Genomic DNA, 22,338 nt, shown 5'->3' with positions numbered 1-22,338 from the left:
TCCATTCTTGCAGCTGTGAGATGAAATTCCCTGTCAGTGGGCACCTGTTCTTCAGCTGCTTTTTGAGAGAAGTGAATAAACAGGGACATAAATAGGGTGCCCTGTATTTGATTTCTCTTTTTGATACTTGAGAGGCTGCCCAGGTGGGTCACATTGAGTTAAATCTTATCTAAGCTGCTGCCATTAAGTTCAGGTGTTAGAACTGCTGGTGCAGATAATACAGATTTTGGGTTGAATTCCACCTTCTTTCCCTGCTCACAGTTCCACCCTGTGGTTTCCAGCAGTGACAGAAGTTTCTGACACAGCACCTTGACTTGTCCTTCTAAAAATGGGACTATCCCACTAAGCAAACTGAGCCCCTGTGGCTGCTCCAGGTGCAGATTCCTCCCCTCACTCCCCACTTTAGATACAAAGAAGAAATTGGTGTTTTCAATACAAAAAGGACATAAAAAGCCTCCTTTTGGTTGCACCTGCATTGCTGGTTTGCATCCTGCTGTCCTGGTGAGACACAAAGCCTTGCTGGTGCTATTTAGAGCTGCTTGAAGAAGTGAAACATTTTTTTGAAGCATTTCCAGCTCCAAACTGAACTGGGGTTGGTTCATGTTGGTTTGGTTGGTTTGTCAATAAACACGAGGGGGTTGTTGCCACAGTGGGGAAATGAAACACAGTCAGTCACACCCCCTGAGTCGTTTCTATCAATGCTTTTATTTTTGCTTGAAGAAACAAAACCCACAAGCAGTGAGGAAACAACCTCTGTAAGGGGACAGCTCCTCCTCCCTCTGTTCCAACTGCCCTTGGAAAAGGGTTGTTATTCCAGCAGGGGTGAAATGGGAGGGAGCAGCTGCAGTGCCACCACAGAGGAGACAGGAATTGGGTTCTTTCCCATGTTTTAGGATAACCAAAATACACATTTTGATTTAAAAAAGAGTTACAAACCACTATCAAATCAGAGCCAGAGGACGTATCCAGGAATTGCTTATTATTGTTATTATTATTGCTGTTATTACTATAAGAAGAGGTTGCCTTGATGTTATGAACCATTCAGTGTTCTGGAGTTTGGGGGGATCATGTTAAATTCATGAAGGGTTGTTGTGACATTTGAAGTTCCCCTCATTGATTTGCAAACCCCTCTTCTCAATCTTGGTAGATCAGTCCTGACAGTTTTAGGTTTTATGTCTCTGTGATTGTTCCATCTATTGTTTGACACAGTGACCAAATTCAGGATAACCAAAATACACATTTTTGATTTGAGACTTCAGAAACCCAGAGCAACAGGGTAGGAGTTAAATGCAGAACAGTAGTAAATATGCAAAGTACAGTTGATAAGCAGAGCAGTGAGGCAACAGAAATAATATAATAGTTGGGGTTTAAAATGTAACTCTTTGTACTGCTTGGCTTGGCCCAGCCCTGCCAAATCAGGCCAGGGGTGCAGCACAGGGAGGTGGCTGAATTGAAAGCACCAAGGAGGAGGTGGCAGGAGGTCACAGCACTGACCAGGTGGTGGGGGAGCAGAATGAGGTCACAGCAAGGCAATTTTCTGCTCTACAGTCCTTGGTCAGTGAGAGCTTGGGGTGGATCCTCCTCCAGCACAGAATTCCAACAGTAACGTGCCATTACAGTACAGAGAGAGCTTTGGGTGGTTCCACCTGTGTGTGCAGGTTTTGGGCACTGCACCCTGTTCTGCAGAGATTTGTCCCTTTTACCCTGACATGTTTATTGGTCTGAACCACTGAGGTGGAGTTGTTTATACATCTGATTTATCTGTATCTTTAAAGAATAGATCAGAACTAAAAATCCTACAGAGCAGAATGATTCAAGTTCAGTGAAATAGTACAAAAAAAAAAGGCTTCCTTTTTAGGAAATCTCAGCTGTGGTAAAAATATCTACTACAGTGCACTGCACTGTAATAAATATTCAACATAAATTAATAATTTACAAGTACCTGAGCAAGTATACAGAGCACCATAGCACAGCACAGCACCAAAGGCAGTAGCTCAGAATTCTTAAAAAATAATGCTGTTTTAAACATTAAAAATTCTAAGTATTGTCATAGGGATGAACTCCAGCTGGAGTTGAAAGATAGTGCAAACTTCTGTCTTCACTTTGGAAAATGAAGGTGGCAGGTTTGGTTGTCACTTCACGTCCCCAGAGCTGCTGCCCTTGGGTACCTGTGGGGGATGTCTGGGGGCAGGTCTGCTGGGAAGAAAGAAAACAGCAAATTAATTTGGTAATTAAACTGTTTCTTTGCTTGCCCCAAAGTTGTAGAGGTCAGCTTGGAATGTTATTTTTTTGCAGAATGTCTTATCAGAATGCACAGCCAGGAGTTTGCAATCAAAAGCTCCTTATTTAAGTCTTTTTTGTCAGAAATATTAGAAAACTATACTGATTGTATTTTTAATGTTTCTGAGCAATTAAGGAGCATTCTTGGAGCTTAAAGTACCACTTTTCTCTTCCTTAGAGTTCACTGTATTCCCAGGAAAGTGAGGAATATTGGGGAATGAACCCCCATTGACTATACCCATAGATATTCCACTTCCTGATTAATTTTTTTCAATTTTTGGAATTAGTTTCATTTCAACATATTTTATATTTTTAAGTGTCAAATCTGTGTGCATTTTGAATGCTCTGGGTATTTTCAGATGATACAAATGGGAAATGTGTGAACAGGAAATTGCTTTTATTGGTGGTTGGTCTTGACAGCGTTGAGTTCTCAGCTGAACTCAGGGGTCTGAGGAGGGCATTTTTTGTGGGTTATTGTATTTATTGGTGAGTTTTGGAAAATATACAGTGAGGTGTGTGAGAGTTGAACTTTCCCAGTGTCATAAACTTATGGCAGTGAGAGGAATTTGCAGCTGCAGTGCTGGAGAGAACAACCTCCTGGATGGGCAGCTGGAGTGGTGGGTGTGGAGCTCTCAGCAACAGTTCCTCAGACGTGCCCTTGAGTGAAGGGCTGCAGGTGGAGGTGTTTCTGAGGAGGACTCACCTGGCAGGAGTGGCCTTGGCATGTCCTGGCACTGCCACGCAGGTGCCCCGTGCTCTGGTCAGAGGGTCTGCAGGGAGGGGCTTCCGGGGAGGGCTGGGCTTGGGGGGCTCCTGTGGCACAGCAAGGGCAGGTCAGGCTGCAGGATTGGCACAGAACCCCTGACAGCAGCAACTGAGGCAAATCCATACAGGAGCAGCTGGGGTGGCTTGGGAGGGACCTCAAAGCCCACCCAGTCCCACCCCTGCCATGGCAGAGACACCTCCCACCAGCCCAGGGTGCTCCAAGCCCTGTCCAACCTGTCCTGGGACACTCCCAGGGCTGGGGCAGCCACAGCTTCTCTGGGCACCTGTGCCAGGGCCTGCCCCCACTATCCCATAGGAACAAAACCTGAAGATTATTTTGATGTAGCTGTGACTATGTATCTTTAAATGAGTCAATCATGACTTAGCATAGAATGGATTGGGTTGGAAAAGACCTCCCAGATCATCAAGTCCAACCCTTGGGCCAACTCCAGTCCCTTTACCAGATCATGGAACTCAGTGCCACGGCCAAGCTCAGCTGAAAACCCTCCAGGGATGGGTAATCCACCCCCTCTCTGGGCAGCCCATTCCAATCCCTGAGCACTCTCTCTGTAAAGAAGTTTTTTCTGCTCTCCAACTTCAATTTCCCCTGGCAGAGCTTGAGCCCATCGTGCCCCCTTGTCCTATTGCTGAGTGCCTGGGAGAAGAGACCAACCCCCACCTGGCCAGAACTTCCCTTCAGGCAGTTCCAGACAGTGCTGAGGTCACTTCTGAGCCTCCTCTTCTCCAGGCTGAACACCCCCAGCTCCCTCAGCCTTTCCTGGTTTTTAATAAGCAGCCACTTCTATTTTAAACCAAAGGTTTAATTCTGTTTTTTTCCTAATGCTTTTGTTTCTTGTCTCTAGAAATGCAGGGTGGATTCTCTCCTGGGGTCGATGATTAATTGGTGGGAAATGCAAACAAAGCCTGAACACAGAACTTGGTCAAAGCAGTTGTACAGAAAGATGGAGGTGCTGGAATTCACTTGAAAATGGAAACTCAGCTGACCACAAACCCAAACTGCCCCAGCCTGGTTTGCATTGGGAGCATCTGTGGAATTGGGTTTTTTATTTAGAGATGCTGCTGTGCTTCCATTCTGTGGAATTAAAGGCTTCATTAATAAGGAACAGAATCATCTGCTGCCAGGCCTGAGCCAGGGGCTCTCCTGGGTGGTCCCTGCCTTGTATGAAGAGCTGGGACGGATTAAGTGGCTCTCTCAGGGCACAGAAACTCTGCAGTCCATCCCCAAACTCCAGGCAGATCTTTCTCCTCTTTGAGCTGCCTGGCCACGCATTTCCCAAGGAATTGGAGACTTTATTTTCAGTTTGCCATAACTAGGCAGAGTTTACAAGGCAATCTGGTTAAAGATCCCCTGTGAGATGGAATCAAAACAAGCCACCAGAGCACCAATGGCTCATGAATAAAGTACTTTTCAGTCTTTGTTTGGGCCATCCCTTTGTTTTCTTGTTTGCTGTTTCAAGAAGGAAATGGAGGTTGACTGTCCATAGGCATTTTCATAAGGGAGAAAATACAGCTCCAAAGGCATCAGGTGCATTAAATTCCATTTTTTCCCCACTGATTTTTAAATAAGCAACTGGAAGGATGTTCTTGCCTGATGTGCAGCTTAACATGTTAAGCTGGGACCCTGATTTGTGTATCAGAGGCAGCAACTGGATGCTGAGAGTACCCAAACCAAGGGAAGAACTCACTGCCTGGGCTGAACCCAAGGCCAGGATAAACCTGCACCTCCAGTGGGGCTGTGCTGAGTTATATTGGCTGTGAGTCTGGCCTGGAAAGAAAGTGTATTTGCCTTGCAAGAGCAACAAAAAGAAGAAAAAGCTGTTAATCAGTGAAAAGATTGTTAAATATTAAACTTGGCAACAGCTCATTTGCTAAGAATTTTTTTGTTTGGTTGGTGATCTTGAGCTAATTTACTTCTTGCAGGACTTGAGGGAATAAAATTGTTAACTCCAGAATAAAAGATCTTCACCTACAGTCCCCTCTGATACAAGAAGTAGCTCGCTCTGACAATGTTGAGATTATGGACACAGTTTTGAAAGAACCATTTGAAAGAACCATTTGAAAGAACCATTCCTGCTTTCTCTCCAGGTTGCCTGGAGTTGATCCCCTGATTGTCCTACTCCTGTTCCCTACCCTGCCTGATGGAGGAACTGTCACAACTGATTGGAGCTGCCCAACCAAAGAGCTTTGTGGCAGTCTTAGGCTTGGCTAATGATGGTCCTGAAGGGCTGGAATTCCAGCCTGGCCTTTGGGTGGGATTTGGAGCATGAGGCACTGAGGGAGGTGAGCTGGAGGGGCAGGGGCAGCCCCACAGTGAGAAATGGTTACTTGTTCTTGGTTACTTGTTCTCTGTTCTGCTCAGGAAACATAAAAGCACTTGCACCTAAAATCTTAACTTGACCACTGTGAATTATGCAGAATGTTAAAGAAGGCAGGAAAATGAACAGTGAAACCACTGGAGATAAAGACAAGCAAGACAAACCAAAACCACTTCAGATGTCTTATAAGATTGATTTTAGAAAGAATCAGTATTTCCCTTTCCCTGAAGAGGAAAACGACCAACAAGAGGGACAAGGGAAGAAGAAGAAGCTTAAATACTTTGAAAACAATTAATAAACTGGCCACACTTCCAACAATTGGTCTAACCTGAGTGATTCAATGTTCAGACTTAGAAAAATAAAACTAGAGGCACTTTATTTGCTGTAACAAAACACAAGCAGCCTGCCATGGTAGCTCGTGCTGCCTCAGAGATCACAGAGTGGTTTGGGATAGAAAAGACCTTACAGATCATCTTGTCCCACCCCTGCCATGGGCAGGGACACCTCCCACCAGCCCAGGGTGCTCCAAGCCCAGTTCAACCTGGCCTGGGACACTCCCAGGGATGGGGCAGCCACAGCTTCTCTGCCCAACCTGTGCCATCCCTGTTTGTTCCTCTGTTATTTTTCCAGCCACTTCTCAAAGCACTGAGTCTCACACCCAGATCCTCTCCAGCACTGGGAAAGCATCTCAGGGCAGCTCCCAGGAGACAGGCTGGTGTGAACATCATGTACCATCCCCAGAACACACACTGTCCACAGAGCACACCCTGCTGGGGTCCTTGCTCAGAAACACCCACACTACAAATGTGGCCAAGAAAGAGCAGCCAGAAAAGGGACAAGAAAAGGGCCTATTTAATACAGACAACTGCACAGACAACTTCATCTGTCCTGAGATGAATCTCATTTTTAAAAAAAGCTTTAGCACTTGCATTTCAACACTGCAATGAAAGGTATGTCTGCATGAGCAGTGTGGGAATTACCAGCCATGCACCCCTTGGCAGAGCAGCAGCACAGCAAGCTCAGACACCTTTGGCTTCTGCACATCACACCTGCAAAGCACCTTCCCAAACCCCAGCACTGTGCTTGGCACCAAACTGCAGGTTCTGGTGAGATGAGTAATGCAGAGATTGTAGCACTGTGTCCTTTGAGTGGGGAAAAGAGAGTTCAGGACCCTCAATTTTAGTGGCACAACCCCAGTTGCCATGAAGAAAAATATCTACCCTGCATTTCTCAACTCACACAAAGTATAGAGGAAATCCTGTGGGAAAAGGGCAGCATTGGAAGGTGAACAAACACTTCATTTGCCCTCTCCACATGCAGATACTCACACAGGAAAGGTTAAAGAGAAGACAATCAGTGGTTACCTGGGAGAACCTCAGTGAAGGCGTAGCTGGCAAGGGTCTCTCAGGCCCAGCTTGGTGGCCTGGCAGCTGGGGAAGGGGTGGCAGCACTCGCTGGGGTGTCTTTAGTGGTGGCACAGGGTGTGTCTTCACAGGGTCGCTGATGTCGATGATCTGGTAGGGCAGAGGCCGCCTGGGGCCATCCCTCTGTGGGAAACAGCCAAACAACAGGGATGGACCTCAGGACCTGGCATGGGATCACAGGGTATGACCCAGAGGGGGCATGGAATTATAGAATAATAGAATCATAGAATGGATTGGGTTGGAAAAGACCTCCCAGATCATCAAGTCCAACCCTTGGTCCAACTCCAGTCCCTTTACCAGATCATGGCACTCAGTGCCACGGCCAAGCTCAGCTGAAAAACCTCCAGGGATGGGGAATCCACCCCCTCTCTGGGCAGCCCATTCCAATCCCTGAGCACTCTCTCTGCAAAGAATTTTTTTCTGCTCTCCAACTTCAATTTCCCCTGGCAGAGCTTGAGCCCATCGTGCCCCCTTGTCCTATTGCTGAGTGCCTGGGAGAAGAGACCAACCCCCACCTGGCCAGAACTTCCCTTCAGGCAGTTCCAGACAGTGCTGAGGTCACCTCTGAGCCTCCTCTTCTCACAGGGTATCACCCACAGCTGGCATGGAATCCCAGGGTATAAATGTCAAGAACTGCCACAGAACCACAAACTGGGTTGGGTTGGAAGGGACCTTAAAGTCCATCTCATTCCAGGGCAGGGACACCTCCCACAAGCCCAGGTTGCTCCCAGTCCTGTCCAGCCTGGCCTATTCCCACTTTAAAACCCATGTTATTCCCTTGCTTTTCCCTCCTATTCTCTTCCCATTACCTTCCACAGCTCTGCAAGCAGAGGCACCAAGAGGCTCCAGAGTCCTGCTGAGCCACCAACCCTCCCTCACCCAGGTCTTCTGATGCATAAACTGCCTCTATCCTGGACATAAATCTATTTATTTTCTGTATTTGACACCTCTCTTAAAACTGGAAGCCATAAATGAATTTTAAAGCCCACATCTTCCCATTTCACTTCCTGTTGGCTCCACTTACTAAGTTCATTGTGATATTTATATTATAATAAATCACTTGAGATCCAAAAATATACGATATGAGGGGTTGTCTTCCTCTCTTTTTTTTTTTTTAACTATTCAGGGACTCACCTTTTGTATGGTTGTATTTTGTGGCTTCATGAGGAGATTTTTACTTATAGATGTGTTCTGAACATGATTAGGCTCAGATGACCTGGAAGGTCTTGCTGGACTCACAGACCTGCAATGCAAACATTTATTTGTTGAACACAACATTCTGCTTTTTAACATATTTTAGCCTCTTTCCAGAAAGAGATTTTGCAAGGACCTTCTGACTTGCTGTTACAGTAAACGAGGAAAGTAAAAATTGTCTAATGCTCCTGCAAGAATAAAAATAAATATTGATTTTTGGGAAAGGAGCAGAGTGTTAAATGAGCTCCTGCAATCTGTGGAAATGCAGCTTTGTAACCCCCAAGAGACTGTTCTAATGAATCCAACATTTAGACAGTAATGGCCTCAAACAGGAGAGTTTCAGCTCACTCCACTGAGTTCAGATAAAAGGCCACACAATGTAATGAAACTATTTCAAGCAAATGAAAAGAAAGGCAATACTTCCATCCCTGCTTCATTTTATTTTTATCCCCAAAGGAAAAGGACACATTCAAAGCAATACCTCCATTATTTACTGACTATCAATGAAATTAAACTCCCCTGCTGGTAATTCCTGGTGCAGGTGTTAGTCAAGGCTGGCTGTAAAATATTCCCCCTGCTGTGTTTGCTGCCCCTTTCCCCTCACATCTATTACAGCATAATTAGGGAAAATGATCTCACCTTAATTTCTCTATTGTTGTCTTCTTGCTTGTAAACAACCATCTCATCAGAGTCTTCCTTTTGAGGTACATGATGGAGCCAGCAAAGATGAGGCACAGGATGGTGATCAACACTCCTACAGTCACACTCTTATTATCTGTCACAAAACACAAGGAGAGAAATCCTTTTAAAGCCCCATCTTTCCCAAATTATGGTGTGGATGTTGGGCAGGACAGCACAATGATAAACACCTCACTAAGCTAAGGGTATGAAATTGAAATTAATTCCCTTCTCTACCTACAATTAAATATTTAAGGCTTCTTTGTATGAAAAATAGTGTCAAACATGTTGGTTTATTGTAACTCAACTGGGTAAAATCCAAGCAAATTCCTCTAGAAATCTCCATGGTTTTTATTCACTGAATCATTCACTGTCTCTAGAAAAAAATGGTGAAACTGAAACACGACATTAAACTAATGTTGGAACAGTTTTCTGTTAAATTGAAGGTTTTGTGCTTCCAAAACACAGAATTCAAGAATTATCAAAGCACAAAATGTAAGAAACATCCAAAGATGTCACATATTTGTCTTTTTCGGTTTCTTAGTTTTCAGGTGAGCTGAAAAGGGACTAAAATGCTTTAAAAAAACCTTAAAAGGAAACATTTAACACACATCATGACATTTGTTCAGTGCCTGGCCGTGGTTTCTTTGCTGTCTGGTTCAAAAGGGATCTTTCAACAGTGAAATTATAAAGTGAACCTTTGTCATGGAAAGGACCAAGATGTCACAAATCCAGTGCTGCAACTCCCTGGCATGTGGAGACAATCCATTTTGGTTTATAATGACATTATTCATATGAAAACAGACATTATTCTCCACCAAGTTTAATTTATTTCTATATACGTATGAGTAAACTGCTTGTCCTGGCACATCATAAATCAGAGACATCCCCATGGAAGTCCCCAAAGCAACAGCACTCCAGGGAAGAACTGGCATGTGACTATCAAATCCCATAAAATGAACAATGTGTGGAAATGATTCCTTGAGAGGTTGGCCAGAGTGAAGTGAGGAACCACAACCAGCGTTCTGCGAACCCAACAAGGGGAAATTGGAATACAAGGTAGAGAAAATTTGTCTCCTATGGCAGTTATAGGTGAGGGCAATTCCAGCAAATGTGTGGAGATGTCTATAGAATGTAGTTTTAATTTGCTACAGTCAGAAATCTGCTACTTTCCACAATACAATCCTCCTCAGAAGAACAAATAAATTAGATTTCTGACCACTGATTATGCAATAATTTTGCATTTAGAGACATTACAATCCCCACTCCTCATTAGGCACATAACTCCAGGAGCAGACTGTGTGTCCAACAGGGATTTCCATCCTGCTGCTCTCAGGGGGAACCCCAGAGCTTGGCATGTCTCAGGATGAATCCAGGAATAGTGCCATGTCCATGTGCCAAGGCAGCAGCACCCAGAGTGGGAGTCCCTCCTCATCCTTGGCTTCAGCCAACCCACCTCCAACTTACCAACCTTGAATCACACAATCCCAGACTATCCTGAGTTGGAAGGACCCACAAGGACCATCGAGTCCAACTCTCAAGTCAATGGCCCACACAAGGGATTGAACCCATGACCTTGAAATTATTACAGCCAAGTTTTAATTGATCATTTCTCTTGAAAAACAGAAAGGCAAAGAGCCCTCCAGGACTACTCTGCCTGTAGTTCTGCAGGAAAATTGATGCTCTCAGCCCACCCTGCCTTTGCCTCCTAAATTTCCAAGCTGGTGCCAAAGTATTTGGATGAAACCATTTGATTTACTGATTTATTTTCTGTCGTGCACACTCATCACTTACAAGATGACACTTATTCCCACTGTTTGTCTTGGAAGCAGCAGGTCCAAGGGGGGCTGGCACTGACCTGCCTGTCTGAGGGGCCCACTGTCCACGCTGCCACCAAAGCCAGGGCTGTCACACCACGGGGGGGCCCAGTCTGCCTCACAGTGACAGTTCTTCTTGTTGTTGCACACCTGCAAAACAGGGCAAAGGGCTGAGCAGCACAAGGGGCACCCCCTCCACCCCGGGCCAGCCTGGCTGACAGGGCTCTAATCAGGCAGTGGCACATCTCAGAGCAATCAGACTGGCAGGAGGAAAGAGAAGTGCTGGTATCTGCCTGTTGGCACAGAGCACAGAGCTCCAGGGATCCCAAACAACATTATTTGCTTGGCAGGTAATCGTTGGAGCTGCCCAGGCTGACAATGTCAGTAATATCAGGATAATCAGACACCTCTCTTTGCTTCCAACATTATCTGCCTTCTGACTTCTGTTTCTTCTGCCTCCTGCAGGAGGCTCTGCGTGCTGTGCAGGCTGCCAGGCTGTGCCAGCCACTCCTCTCCATCGAGGGCTCACACCAGGCTGTGTCCTGATTGTTCCACTGCTCCCACTTGTGCAACTGGATCAGAGCTGAGCAAACCCAGGGGGAGCTTTGATTTCCCACCTGCACTCTCTGTACAGGCACAGCCCTCCGTGTTCTGGTGGCTTTGAGCTGAGTTAAGAAGCAGCTTGGAAAGGCTGATCCATCCAATGCCCCCTGCAGACCCAGAGAGCTCCACAGGGCTGGAGCTCATCACTGACATCGACCTGTTCCACTGAGCAGAGCAGGAGGAGTCTGTGGGCTCATGGATTTTCCCTCAGGAGGCCCCACAGTCCAAATGCTTCTTATTTCCTTTCGCTCCCCCCCAGGGAGGGGCTGTGTGGTTAATACAGAGGTTAAAGTTCTGTGCTGAATCCACAGAATACAGAGAACCATGGAATTGTTTGGGTTGGGAAATTGCTCTAAGATCACTGAGTCCAACCATCCCCCAGCACTGCCAAGGCCACCTCTGACCCATGTCCCCAAGTGCCACATCTACAGGGCTTTCAAATCCCTCCAGGGCTGGGGACATGCACTGTCCCAGGGCTGGACAGCCCTTTCCAGGAAGGGATTTTCTCCAGTATCCCACCTGATCTTCCCCTGGTGCCACCTGGGGCTGTTCCCTCTCCTCCTGTCCCTGTTCCTGGAGCAGAGCCCGACCCCCTGTCCCGGCTCCCCCCTCCTGGCAGGGATTGCAGAGCCAGAAGTTCCTCCCTGAGCCTCCTTTTCTCCAGGCTGAGCCCCTCCAGCTCCTTCAGCCCCTCCTGCTGCTCCGGCCCCTTCCCAGCCCCATTCCCTCCTCTCCGGCCCCTTCCCAGCCCCATTCCCTCCTCTCCGGGCCCTTCCCAGCCCCTTCCCAGCCCCATTCCCTCCTCTCCGGCCCCTTCCCAGCCCCATTCCCTCCTCTCCGGCCCCTTCCCAGCCCCATTCCCTCCTCTCCGGCCCCTTCCCAGCCCCTTCCCAGCCCCATTCCTTCCTCTCCGGCCCCTTCCCAGCCCCATTCCCTCCTCTCCGGCCCCTTCCCAGCCCCATTCCCTCCTCTCCGGCCCCTTCCCAGCCCCATTCCCTCCTCTCCGGCCCCTTCCCAGCCCCACTCCCTCCTCTCCGGCCCATTCCCAGCCCCATTCCCTCCTCTCCGGCCCTTTCCCAGCCCCATTCCCTCTTCTCCGGCCCCTTCCCAGCCCCATTCCCTCTTCTCCGGCCCCTTCCCAGCCCCATTCCCTCTTCTCCGGCCCCTTCCCAGCCCCATTCCCCCCTCTCCAGGCCCTCCCTAGCCCCATTCCCCCCTCTCCAGGCCCTCCCCAGCCCCATTCCCTCCTCTCCAGCCCCTCCATGTCCCTCCTGTCCTGAGCCACCCAAAACTGAACCGAGAGATGTCTCAGCCACACGGAGAGGCTCAAACTGACTCTAAAAGGCAGTTTTTAGGCTTTAGGCTCATTGTCAATACATCCTTAACTCTGTGCTAACCCTGCCCAGCCCTGATCTACCCAATCACAGATCCAGGAAGGGCTTTCTCAGGAAACCACAAGTCATTCCATGGGAATTTGGGTTATTCTGAACCTGCATTTGTGTGGTCAGGTCAGCTCTCAGCAACACTCCTGGCTGTGTCTGCAGGGTGAGAAACACCATCCACAGAGCTCAGCCTGGCTGTGGCCACGTGAAATGAAAAAAAAATGAAAGATTTACTTTTCAGAGACAGGGAGATAATTAAAAATATCCTTTGCTAAGCATTGTTTTGTAAATGAAAGCACCGCAGGGGGTCCCAGCTGCAATTCCACACTGTCATTTTTGGCCACTCAGGAGGCACCAGAGATTCTCCACTGCTGCTCCTTCCAGCTCAGAGATAACAGGCAGCACCACCAACACTGCCCAGTTTGGCAGATTCGGGGGGATAAAAGGAGTAAAAGCAAATTCAAAGCCTTTCTCAGGAGAGGACAGTGAATTTCTGTGGCTCTCCCAGTGTGGTTGGCACAGCTTTTCACAGAAACAAACAGCTCACCAGCAAATCAAGGTTAATAAGGCATAGCTTGACATAATTAATATTATCATACCATCCACTGGGTTTCAAAACTGATATTATTAAATGAAATAATGAAATTTTTCATCCTGCAGCCCTTTCATGCCATGAAACTCATCAATATGGTCCTGAATTATTTTAATACTTTCAGAAATGCTTTTTTATTTGCCTCTCGATTCACAGGCTTCAAATGCCCAATTCAGAAATTTTAATTTCTCTGTATCTACATATATTTTTAACTATTAATGGGAATTTTTCACGTTGCAAGGTTGGACTTAAAACTGCTCTGAAGATGACAGAAGTCCTTTGTATCCAGCCTGTTAATTAAGAACAAGATAATTGCTGCCTGATAAACATTTCTTTGCCAAATAAAAACAATTCCTGATAAGGGACAATGAAAATGGAGAGAGACAATAAAAAATGGTTGCAGTGGCTTTGCCTGCTCCATTCCAAGCAATCCCACGAGGCCTTTCCAGGAGGTGGCTGTGAAATGCTTACCCCACGTCCATGGCACTTGGTGGCACATCTGTGGACCCCAAACACACTCGTGTTCTGGCACCGGCGGTTGAGGCAGATCTGCAAAACAAGGGACAAGGGTTTAAACAGGGCTGGTGCCCCCAGAGCATCCTGGCCCTCCCTCAGGGCTTCTTACAGCACTTAAAGGTTGGTCAATGCCCACATATAGATCATTAGATTGACACAAAGATAAGGACATTAGGATTAGGTGTCACCATCTGCTTCTGGTTCTTCTGTTTCTTTTTATTCTTCTGCTGATGCTTCTTCTTCTTCTGCTTCATCTTCCTCCTCACCATCTTCGTCTTCTTCTGCTTTATTTTCTGCTTCATCTTCCTCCTCACCATCTTCGTCTTCTTCTGCTTTATTTTCTGCTTCATCTTCCTCCTCACCATCTTCGTCTTCTTCTGCTTTATTTTCTGCTTCATCTTCCTCCTCCTCATCTTCGTCTTCTTCTGCTTTATTTTCTGCTTCATCTTCCTCCTCCTCATCTTCGTCTTCTTCTGCTTTATTTTCTGCTTCATCTTCCTCCTCCTCATCTTCGTCTTCTTCTGCTCGATTTTCTTCATCTTCCTCCTCACCATCTTCGTCTTCTTCTGCTTTATTTTCTGCTTCATCTTCCTCCTCATCATCTTCGTCTTCTTCTGCTTGATTTTCTTCATCTTCCTCATCATCATCCTCTTCCTCATCATCATCCTCTTCCTCTTCTGCTGCTGCTGCTGCTTCTGCTGCTTCCTCTGCTTCTTCTTCTCCTTCTCCTTCTCCGCCCATTGAGAGTCTTTCAGCTCCAGCTCTGGAATTCTGCTCTCCCATCATCCTGCCCAAGCCTGGCTTTCCCACCCAGCCCCCCTTTGGTTGGGACACTGAGCCTGTGCCAGGAAACCCTCCCAGTGTCCCAAAACTTTCTAAACATTTTCCCAGGTTAATCCATTTTTTGGATCCAAATAGGAGCCAACCATATTTAAAGTTTAGTGATTTCAAAGGCCATGGAAGCAAACAAAGAGCACATGCAAAAGAGAAGTAAACAAACAGCACATGCAAAGGAATAAAACTCAGTATTTTTTTTTGTTTTCCAGTCATTTCAGGTAAACTTTACTCTGCCAATAGAGCTGAAAATTGAGGCACAGCAAGATTAGTGCCTTCTAATAATGCCATCAAACAACTGATGAGGGTGTCAGGAGTGAGTTTTCCTACTCCAAACTGCAAAAGGAAGGCTTTGGGACTGGAATAACTGTTCCTATGTTATGGCAACAACAACAAAAAGGCTCAAACCCCCCCCACTGCACAATTTTTCTCCTGTCTCACTGCAGTGCAGTTCAGCAGTACTACAAGTCAGTCCCAAAAATTAGCATTAAGCAGGGAATAGTGTTGAAGGAGGGGACAGGGATGCCTAATCAGGGCACTGATGCCCTGGGGAGAAGGAAAAATGGGAAGGAAATTAAGAGTGAATTGGCATCAATATGCACAGACAGAGAATAGAGGCTGATTGCAGGAGGATTCCCAGTTCTCCCAGAGCAGCTCCCGGAGTTCTGAGCACAGGGAAAGAAAGGGCTGCGATTCCAACTGTGCAGCCCCAGCTCAGGAAACCCAAGAATATGAAAATGCATATTCTTGATCTGTACCACAAATGCACTAATGGCCTCCAAGTAAAACATCCAATTTCCTAAGTAGCAGCCTGTGCCTTCTGCAGCGGGGATGGGTATGATTAGAGAGATTAGAAAGATTAAATACTCATTAGCAAAACATAATGGGGGGCTTTCCCAGCACTGAGCTGGCTTTGAAAAGGCACTTTGTGACAGCCTGACTTAGAAATGTTGTAAGGGTTGTGTTGCTGTACCAGGAGAGGAGCTTCACTGGGGATGTGTTTCCAACCTGCTCCCAGAGCAGGGCGATGACCCAACAGGATTCAAAAGCCTTCAGGAATTCAGAGGCTCACTCGAATTTACCACAAATTATCAAAGCACTTGGTTTTTTTTCCCTTTTTGCAGGCGATCCACTGAGGGTATGGAAACCTCCTTCATTTCAAGAGTTCCTGGACTCCTTTCCATCCCTCTCCCACTGTGAACTCGTGGCTGTCTCCCATCTTTCTCATTCCTCCTCTCACAAAAGGCTGAGAAGGAGAAAGCCACGTGAAATTTGGATAATTCACAACGTTTGCAAAATGAGATTGCAAAAATCACTTTTGGTCCCTGAGCATCACTGGCTTTGTATTCTAAGACAGAGTTATTTTTTCCTGCATGGGGAAAAAATAAAAAAAAGAAGAAGTGAGGAGTCATAATCAGCAGATAAAATACACTTTGAAACCTAAAATGAAGTTAATGACAGCTTTGCAATGCCAAAGTGGGTGCATTGAATGCAGAAATTCATTTCAAGCCTCTAATGTATTTTGCTGCACTGATCTTGCAGAAAATTTCAAGCCTACACAGACAGAAACTTGGGACTGTCCTCAAACATAATCACAGAATGGTTTGGGTTGGAAGGGACCTTAAAGATCATCTAATCCCAATACTCCTGCCATGGGCAGGGACACCTTCCACTAGACCAGGTTGCTCAGATTTGCATCTGAAAATCTATAATCCAGAAATGTGCCCAGAAGAAGAGAGTGAAGATCTGACTCAGCTTGAGCATGAGAAGCAATTATTTTGTGAGAAAACAAACAAAGAAAGAAAAAAAGAAGTCAGTTCAGCAGAGAATACTTGGCAGTGGGAGGGTACTGCTGTTCTCCTTGGCTGGGAGGATCTCAGTCTTACTTTTCCATCTTCACACTTGGTTCCTGCCAGCACCAGGCCAGGGTCAGGCATGTCATCCCCCAGGTACACGTGGGTCCCCCGGCACAGGATCTTGCCCCCCTCCTGCAGGGGGATGTTGGTCTCGATGGACACGGCGTTGGTGCCGATCACGGGGCGGTTCGCTCCTCCTTGGCACTGGATCTTCCCACATTTGGCATCCCTGGGGGAAATCACCAAACCCAAAGAGCAGGTGAAGAACTGGAAGTGTTCCAAGCCCTGTCCCAGCACCACCTGTGGCTGTGGGGACAGCCCCTACCTGGGCTCACACTTGGCAAAGGAGCTCTTGGAGTCCTTCCCGCAGTTGCCGTAGGGATCCCCAGCAGAATTGACTCTCTCAAAGCAGATCCCAGGAGCAGGTTTGGCACCTGAAACAAAACCTGATCAGAACTTTCATCTCATACAAGGTGGTTTTTAGTAATTTCCTCTGAGCTGCACTGGTGCTTCAGGGGCAGGTGGGGTGTGAGCTGGGTGGGGATGGAGCCCAACCAACCATCCTGATGGCAGAGCCTGGATGGGTGGGATGTCCTCTGCTGTTTGTCTCCTGGCAGTGTTGAGCAACAGACAATGCAGGATTTCAGGAGATTATATCCCTCTGGTGAGTCCTCCCAGCACACAAGAAGCTCTAGCAAATGCTGGGTGGAGACAGACAAAGGCCAGCTGGGGAGTTAACTCCCTTCTTTTTACAGGAGTCCTTATGGTTCCAGTGAGACCCCAAAGAAAATTCAAGAAAGGGCTGTCTAAGTGCAGATCAGAAGAGGAAAACCAGCAAAAAGGTGGCTGTAAACTGGAGTGCTGTGTCTGTGAAGATCTGTGACATGAGGAGGGGACACACAGAATCACAGAATGGATTGGGTTGGAAAAGACCTCTGAGATCATCAAGTCCAACCCTTGGGCCAACTCCAGTCCCTTTACCAGATCATGGCACTCAGTGCCACGGTCAAGCTCAGCTGAAAAACCTCCAGGGATGGGGAATCCACCCCCTCTCTGGGCAGCCCATTCCAATGCCTGAGCACTCTCTCTGCAAAGAAGTTTTTTCTGCTCTCCAACTTCAATTTCCCCTGGCAGAGCTTGAGCCCATCGTGCCCCCTTGTCCTATTGCTGAGTGCCTGGGAGAAGAGACCAACCCCCACCTGGCCAGAACTTCCCTTCAGGCAGTTCCAGACAGTGCTGAGGTCACCTCTGAGCCTCCTCTTCTCCAGGCTGAACACCCCCAGCTCCCTCAGCCTCTCCCCACAGCACTTGTGCTCCAGTCCCTTCTCCAGCCTCGTTGCTCTTCTCTGGACCTGCTCCTGCTGCTCACTCTGGGGGACGGGCTGGGCAGCAAAGGGAACAGCCCCCACCTGGATCCTCAGCACATCCACCCTGAGAGGAAAGACTGACTGGACAGAAGGGCCATTTCCACCCTGGTGGTACAAGCAGGAATTTGGGAAGACAGGCAGCATCTGGTTCTTATCTGCTGTGGCCTCTCTGATGGAGACATATCCTGACAGCAAAGGAACTTCCCTGGTGGGAGTGGGGCTGGGAATGTTTGTGCAGGCAGATTAGTCAGCCCTGCTTTTCACAAGTTAAAGGTTACTAACAGAACATCTCTTCTAATGTTTTAGACAGAAATCTGCTGGCCATTTCCCCCAGGTTATGGCCAGATATCTTCCAGGGGCAGATGGATGCCTTCAGCTGGAATTTGGGAGAGGTGGAGGATCTGCTCTCCTGCTGCAACAATTAATTAGTCCATGTTTAGAACTTAATCCCTTTGTTCTCCTCTGAAGTGTGGCTTTTATTTCCAGCCAATAATTGCTGCTCCTTGCAAGATTAAGAGGCTCTTCACTTGCCCATATTTTCCTTCCACAAAGACAATTACCAGCACAATCAGGTCATTCCCAACATTTCAGCTGCTCCAAGAGGGAGGGTGGCTGGAGCAGAGAAGGTGCTCAGGACATGCCCTGGCTTAGAGACCTGCCAGCTACACTTCTGTGCTTCTGATACATCAGCCAAACTGCAACAGAAAGGACTTGGCAGCAACTGATGTGATGGCCTAAAGGCTGAGAACACACCATGTCTGTGCTCCTGATCTTTAACACAGACACAGGATCTGATCTGATGCTGCTTTTTGTCAAATGTCTTCAGCCACTTCCAAGTGTTTGTGCCTCTGACTGTGGGTAAAACACAGCATTTATTTGAGCCAGACTGAAAATTTCCTTTGAAACCCTTCAAAAAGGAAAATGTTCCTTTAAAAAAAAAAAAAAGAAAAAAAGAGGGTCAGATGCCTGGAGAAGAAAATACAAATATGATTTTAAAACTTCCAGTCCGTGTGGATCTTTTCACCAATAACTCCGAGATTAAAACTTCAATTAATTATCTGCATTTCACAGTCAGCAGCTTGACTAATACTCTGTAGTGCTGAACAGCAATTTAATGCTATTAAGAACAAAATATTAAAACTTGGAGAAGCTTAAGATGGCCCTCTCTTTTCCTTGCAACATTTTTACATCCTAAAAGTGGAAAACTGAGAAAGAAAGGCACAGAAGGAAACAGAATATGAGCTGTTGGTTCCCTGGAGGGAAGGACAAGAGCCTGAAATTCTTTGCAAGATTATGATCAAGCTTGCTGAGTTCTGAATATTTTTTCAAATCTGGAACTGTTCAAAGGGACTCACACAGGATTCTTTCAATTCTTTTCATTAAATTACAGGCAAGAAATCAAAGAATCAACAAAAGCATCCAGACAAGGCACTGGGCAAAAAGCAAACCCCCAAATTTCCATTTCCAACATGTCGATTCCTCCCCATCTTTCCAGGGCAGGCACATCAACCATTCAGCTTGAGACAAACATGAGCATGTGCATGTTCTGTGCCAGCTTTGGGAGGGAAGGGGAGGGGAAAGCCAGGCTGGGAGGAAGAGGCCAAGGAAAACTGATGTTCTAAAACTGAAAAATCCAACTGAAAAATCCAACTGAAATGGAAATCAGAATGAATGCTCAGGGCCCATGCTTTGACTGCAAGGACATAAAAAGGTGTTTAAAGGAGAAAGGGCTCCCTGAAATACTCAGAGGGTTTAAGGTATTTATCTTCCTCTTTCACCTGGTTAAAGCTTTTTGGCCTGGCTGATTTTTTTAAAATGTAGAAGGCAAGTTGTGCAGGGGATGGAAACAGCAGGAAGGGAGACACAGCAGGGGATGGAAACAGCAGGGGATGGAAACAGCAGGAAGGGAGACACAGCAGGAAGGGAGACACTTCTGCAGAGTCCTTGAGGGCCAAGCCAGAGCTCCAACCCCAACCAGGAACACCTGACAAGGAAAAACATCTCCTGGAGCACAGGAAGGCTCTCCCTCCCTGGGTGTGAAGACACCTGATACCCAACGATGTGCCCTGGAAACCAAAGCCAGCCCCAGGTTCTGCCTGGGGTGGCACCAACACACCCAACACACGCCAGGGCTCAGCATCCTGGGGGCTCTTCCCTCTCCCAGCTGCCTCCTCACAGTATTTGGGCTTTCTACACATGAAAACACAGCAGGGTGGAAGGTGCTGAACTGATGGAGCTCCCAAGCTGAAAGGAGGTTTTCAGAGGGTGCCTAAGGAAGGGAATTGTAATGTTGTGTTTCTGGAGGAAACCCATTCCTCACGGATGCACCACAGGCTGGAGCACAAAGTCCTGTCCTCCTCATTTTGCTGCCTCTGCAGGCAGAGGCAAAATGATTTGTGAAAGATTTCTGGTGGTTATTAAGTGCTCTGAGCAGGATGAGCAGAGTTTATTTCACTTTGCTGCTGGTAATTACAGTATCATGACCCTGTAATTAAGGTCCTTTCCATGCCAAGCCTCATTCCAGGGATTAAATCAGCCACTTGGAGCTGCACAAGGTCAGAGCTCAGCACTGCAGTTGTCAGCCTGGAGACTGTTTTTTTCTCCAAATGATGAGCACACTTCTTTCCCTACAGAGTTGCAAGAAAGGGAAAAAAAAGCAGCAGAGATGTTGAACACCTTGGGAGTGGAACAGAAACGCTGTGACATCTCAGAGCTGCTGCGAGGAGGAAACACCATCAGGGGCTCCCGAAGGCAAAGAGAGAGATTTCTGACCATGGTGCTGATTCCAGGAGAAGAGAAACACTCACAGTCAGGCTGGCAGCAGAAAAGGAGCACAGTTCAGTTCAGTTCCCAGCTGTCTGTGGGTGTGGAGGGGAAGGAGACCAAGCTCTGAGTACCAGGCTGGGGTTCTGCTGCTCAGCCTGTGCCAAGCAGCACCACGTGATACTGTGCAAACAAATATCAGCATAAAACCACAGTTCTCTCTCATGGGATCAGGATTCCATCTCAGTAACGTGTTTTGCTGTCCTCATGATGCAAAGCAAACCTTCCACAAGCTCCCTCTCTCCATCTTGGTCACCCTGTTGTTCCATCTGTGCAAGAGCAAGATGGGCCTGAGCACTTTTTGCATTTAGGGAGCATCATGTCCCCACCTCTGAGAACTTCTCAGTTCCACATCCAACAGAACAGGCCTGGCTACAAATCTGTGATGGTCAAACCAGGTTGGTTTTACTGAATTCACATCTCTTGGACAATTAGGATTTTTCCAGCCCTGTGGCCAGATATTAGATGGGCAGTGATGGGTTCTGTCTGTCGAGGTTTTACCTGGCAAAAGCTGCAAAGTTCTCACACCAGTGCCAGGTTTTTGTGACAAATATCGACATTAAGAGAGTTCCTGCCCAAACAAAAGGCCATGTCTGTGCAACACATTTAAGTGTGTTCCAATTATCAAGTCAATGCCTGCCATTGGCTCCCCAAAATTACTGCTTTTTTCCCTCCTGGGGAAATGCAGGAAAACACACTGACAAACTTCTTGCCTTCCCTAAAGAATCATTTTCTTGTCAATGCAGAAAGAGCCAGGAGTCTAAAGTTGAGAATCTTCCATTCCTTGGGGATCAATAATTTCTCTAAGTTGCTTTGTCTCTGTGTCTGTTCTCCTGGAACATGCTAATGGAGTAGGAGACATCACACAGAGGCTCCTGATGTGTTTCTGTCACTCTCCTATCAATAGGTCAGATCAGTGCAATCTGATTTTTTGAATATGAAACAAAAAAACGTCACAAGCAATTCCTGCATGTGGCTCATTAAGGGCAAAAATGACATGAATGATGGTGAGAGAGAGAACAGAGAAATAAGTGTGTTCTGGGAGCAGCTGGAATCCCCTTGGTCTCCAAGAGGAATTTAGGGCTCTTTTCAAGACTCCTCCCCTCTTTCCCACCAAGCTTTCCATGCAGAGAGGAAATATGAAAAAAAATATTCCTCTGTTTGATTTGAATTTCTCTGTAGAAAGCAACAAAAACAACCCCAAGGAAATGCAAGGAGTTGTTTCTGGAAACAGGTTCCTCTTTCCCAGCCTGATGTAAACAAGCTCTGACAGTGTTCATCATTATCCTGTAACTAAATCCAAAAATATGAAGATTGACATTTATCATTGGGCTTCTGGACATGTGTAACCTGATGAATAAAGAAAGATGTACAAAGGAAGACATTAATAAGGAACTCAATATACCCAATGTTATTTTAGGAAAAGTTATTGCATTTTGTTCTGCCTGGTTTTCTCCTACTGGGAAGAGGGAAAATAAGAATATACTAAAATGAACTGTGATCTGTTTTTTCATTATGGGATAGAATTTTGTTTTAAAAAGCACAAAACTATTTCACTCCAACACAGGCAGTCGTTGAAAACAATTATAATCAAATACAACCATCTGGTAAAATGTTTCCATGTATATTTTTGATACAAAGTCCAGAGACAACATCTTGGAATGTCAATTCCCTCTTTGTGTCACAAGCAAGGCTGGAAAGATTTTTACCTTTTTTTTTTTTTATCTATACAATGATATTTTTCCAACTGCATGGCCCCACCTCTTCCTATTGCACCCACATCTGCCAGCTCACACTTCAATCAGATGTGAGATACAGCAGTGGGTATTCATGTCCCTCATCTTTAAATCCAGAATAAAGGAATTATTTCC

The 22,338-nt window shown here is 46.5% G+C and overlaps 1 protein-coding gene across 1 annotated transcript in view; it reads right to left on the bottom strand.

Moving 5' to 3' along the window:
- Nucleotides 1-1,965: 1,965 nt before the first annotated feature.
- ADAM12 (ADAM metallopeptidase domain 12) overlaps nucleotides 1,966-22,338 on the bottom strand; it is a 214,191-nt gene continuing 193,818 nt past the window's right edge. The window contains exons 15-23 of the mRNA XM_071563503.1: nucleotides 16,603-16,711; nucleotides 16,308-16,506; nucleotides 13,543-13,620; nucleotides 10,536-10,644; nucleotides 8,639-8,774; nucleotides 7,940-8,048; nucleotides 6,746-6,928; nucleotides 2,984-3,093; nucleotides 1,966-2,193 (exon numbers count right to left, since the gene is read on the bottom strand). Coding sequence (XP_071419604.1) covers nucleotides 2,133-2,193; nucleotides 2,984-3,093; nucleotides 6,746-6,928; nucleotides 7,940-8,048; nucleotides 8,639-8,774; nucleotides 10,536-10,644; nucleotides 13,543-13,620; nucleotides 16,308-16,506; nucleotides 16,603-16,711 — 1,094 coding nt within the window. The 3' untranslated portion in view covers nucleotides 1,966-2,132. The remainder of the gene's footprint in view (nucleotides 2,194-2,983; nucleotides 3,094-6,745; nucleotides 6,929-7,939; nucleotides 8,049-8,638; nucleotides 8,775-10,535; nucleotides 10,645-13,542; nucleotides 13,621-16,307; nucleotides 16,507-16,602; nucleotides 16,712-22,338) is intronic.

Source organism: Pithys albifrons, chromosome 9 (genome assembly GCF_047495875.1).
Source record: "Pithys albifrons albifrons isolate INPA30051 chromosome 9, PitAlb_v1, whole genome shotgun sequence".
Taxonomy (NCBI): Eukaryota; Metazoa; Chordata; class Aves; order Passeriformes; family Thamnophilidae; genus Pithys; species Pithys albifrons.
The sequence above is the reverse complement of the archived record's forward strand: the minus strand, read 5'-3'. Positions and strand labels throughout refer to the sequence as shown.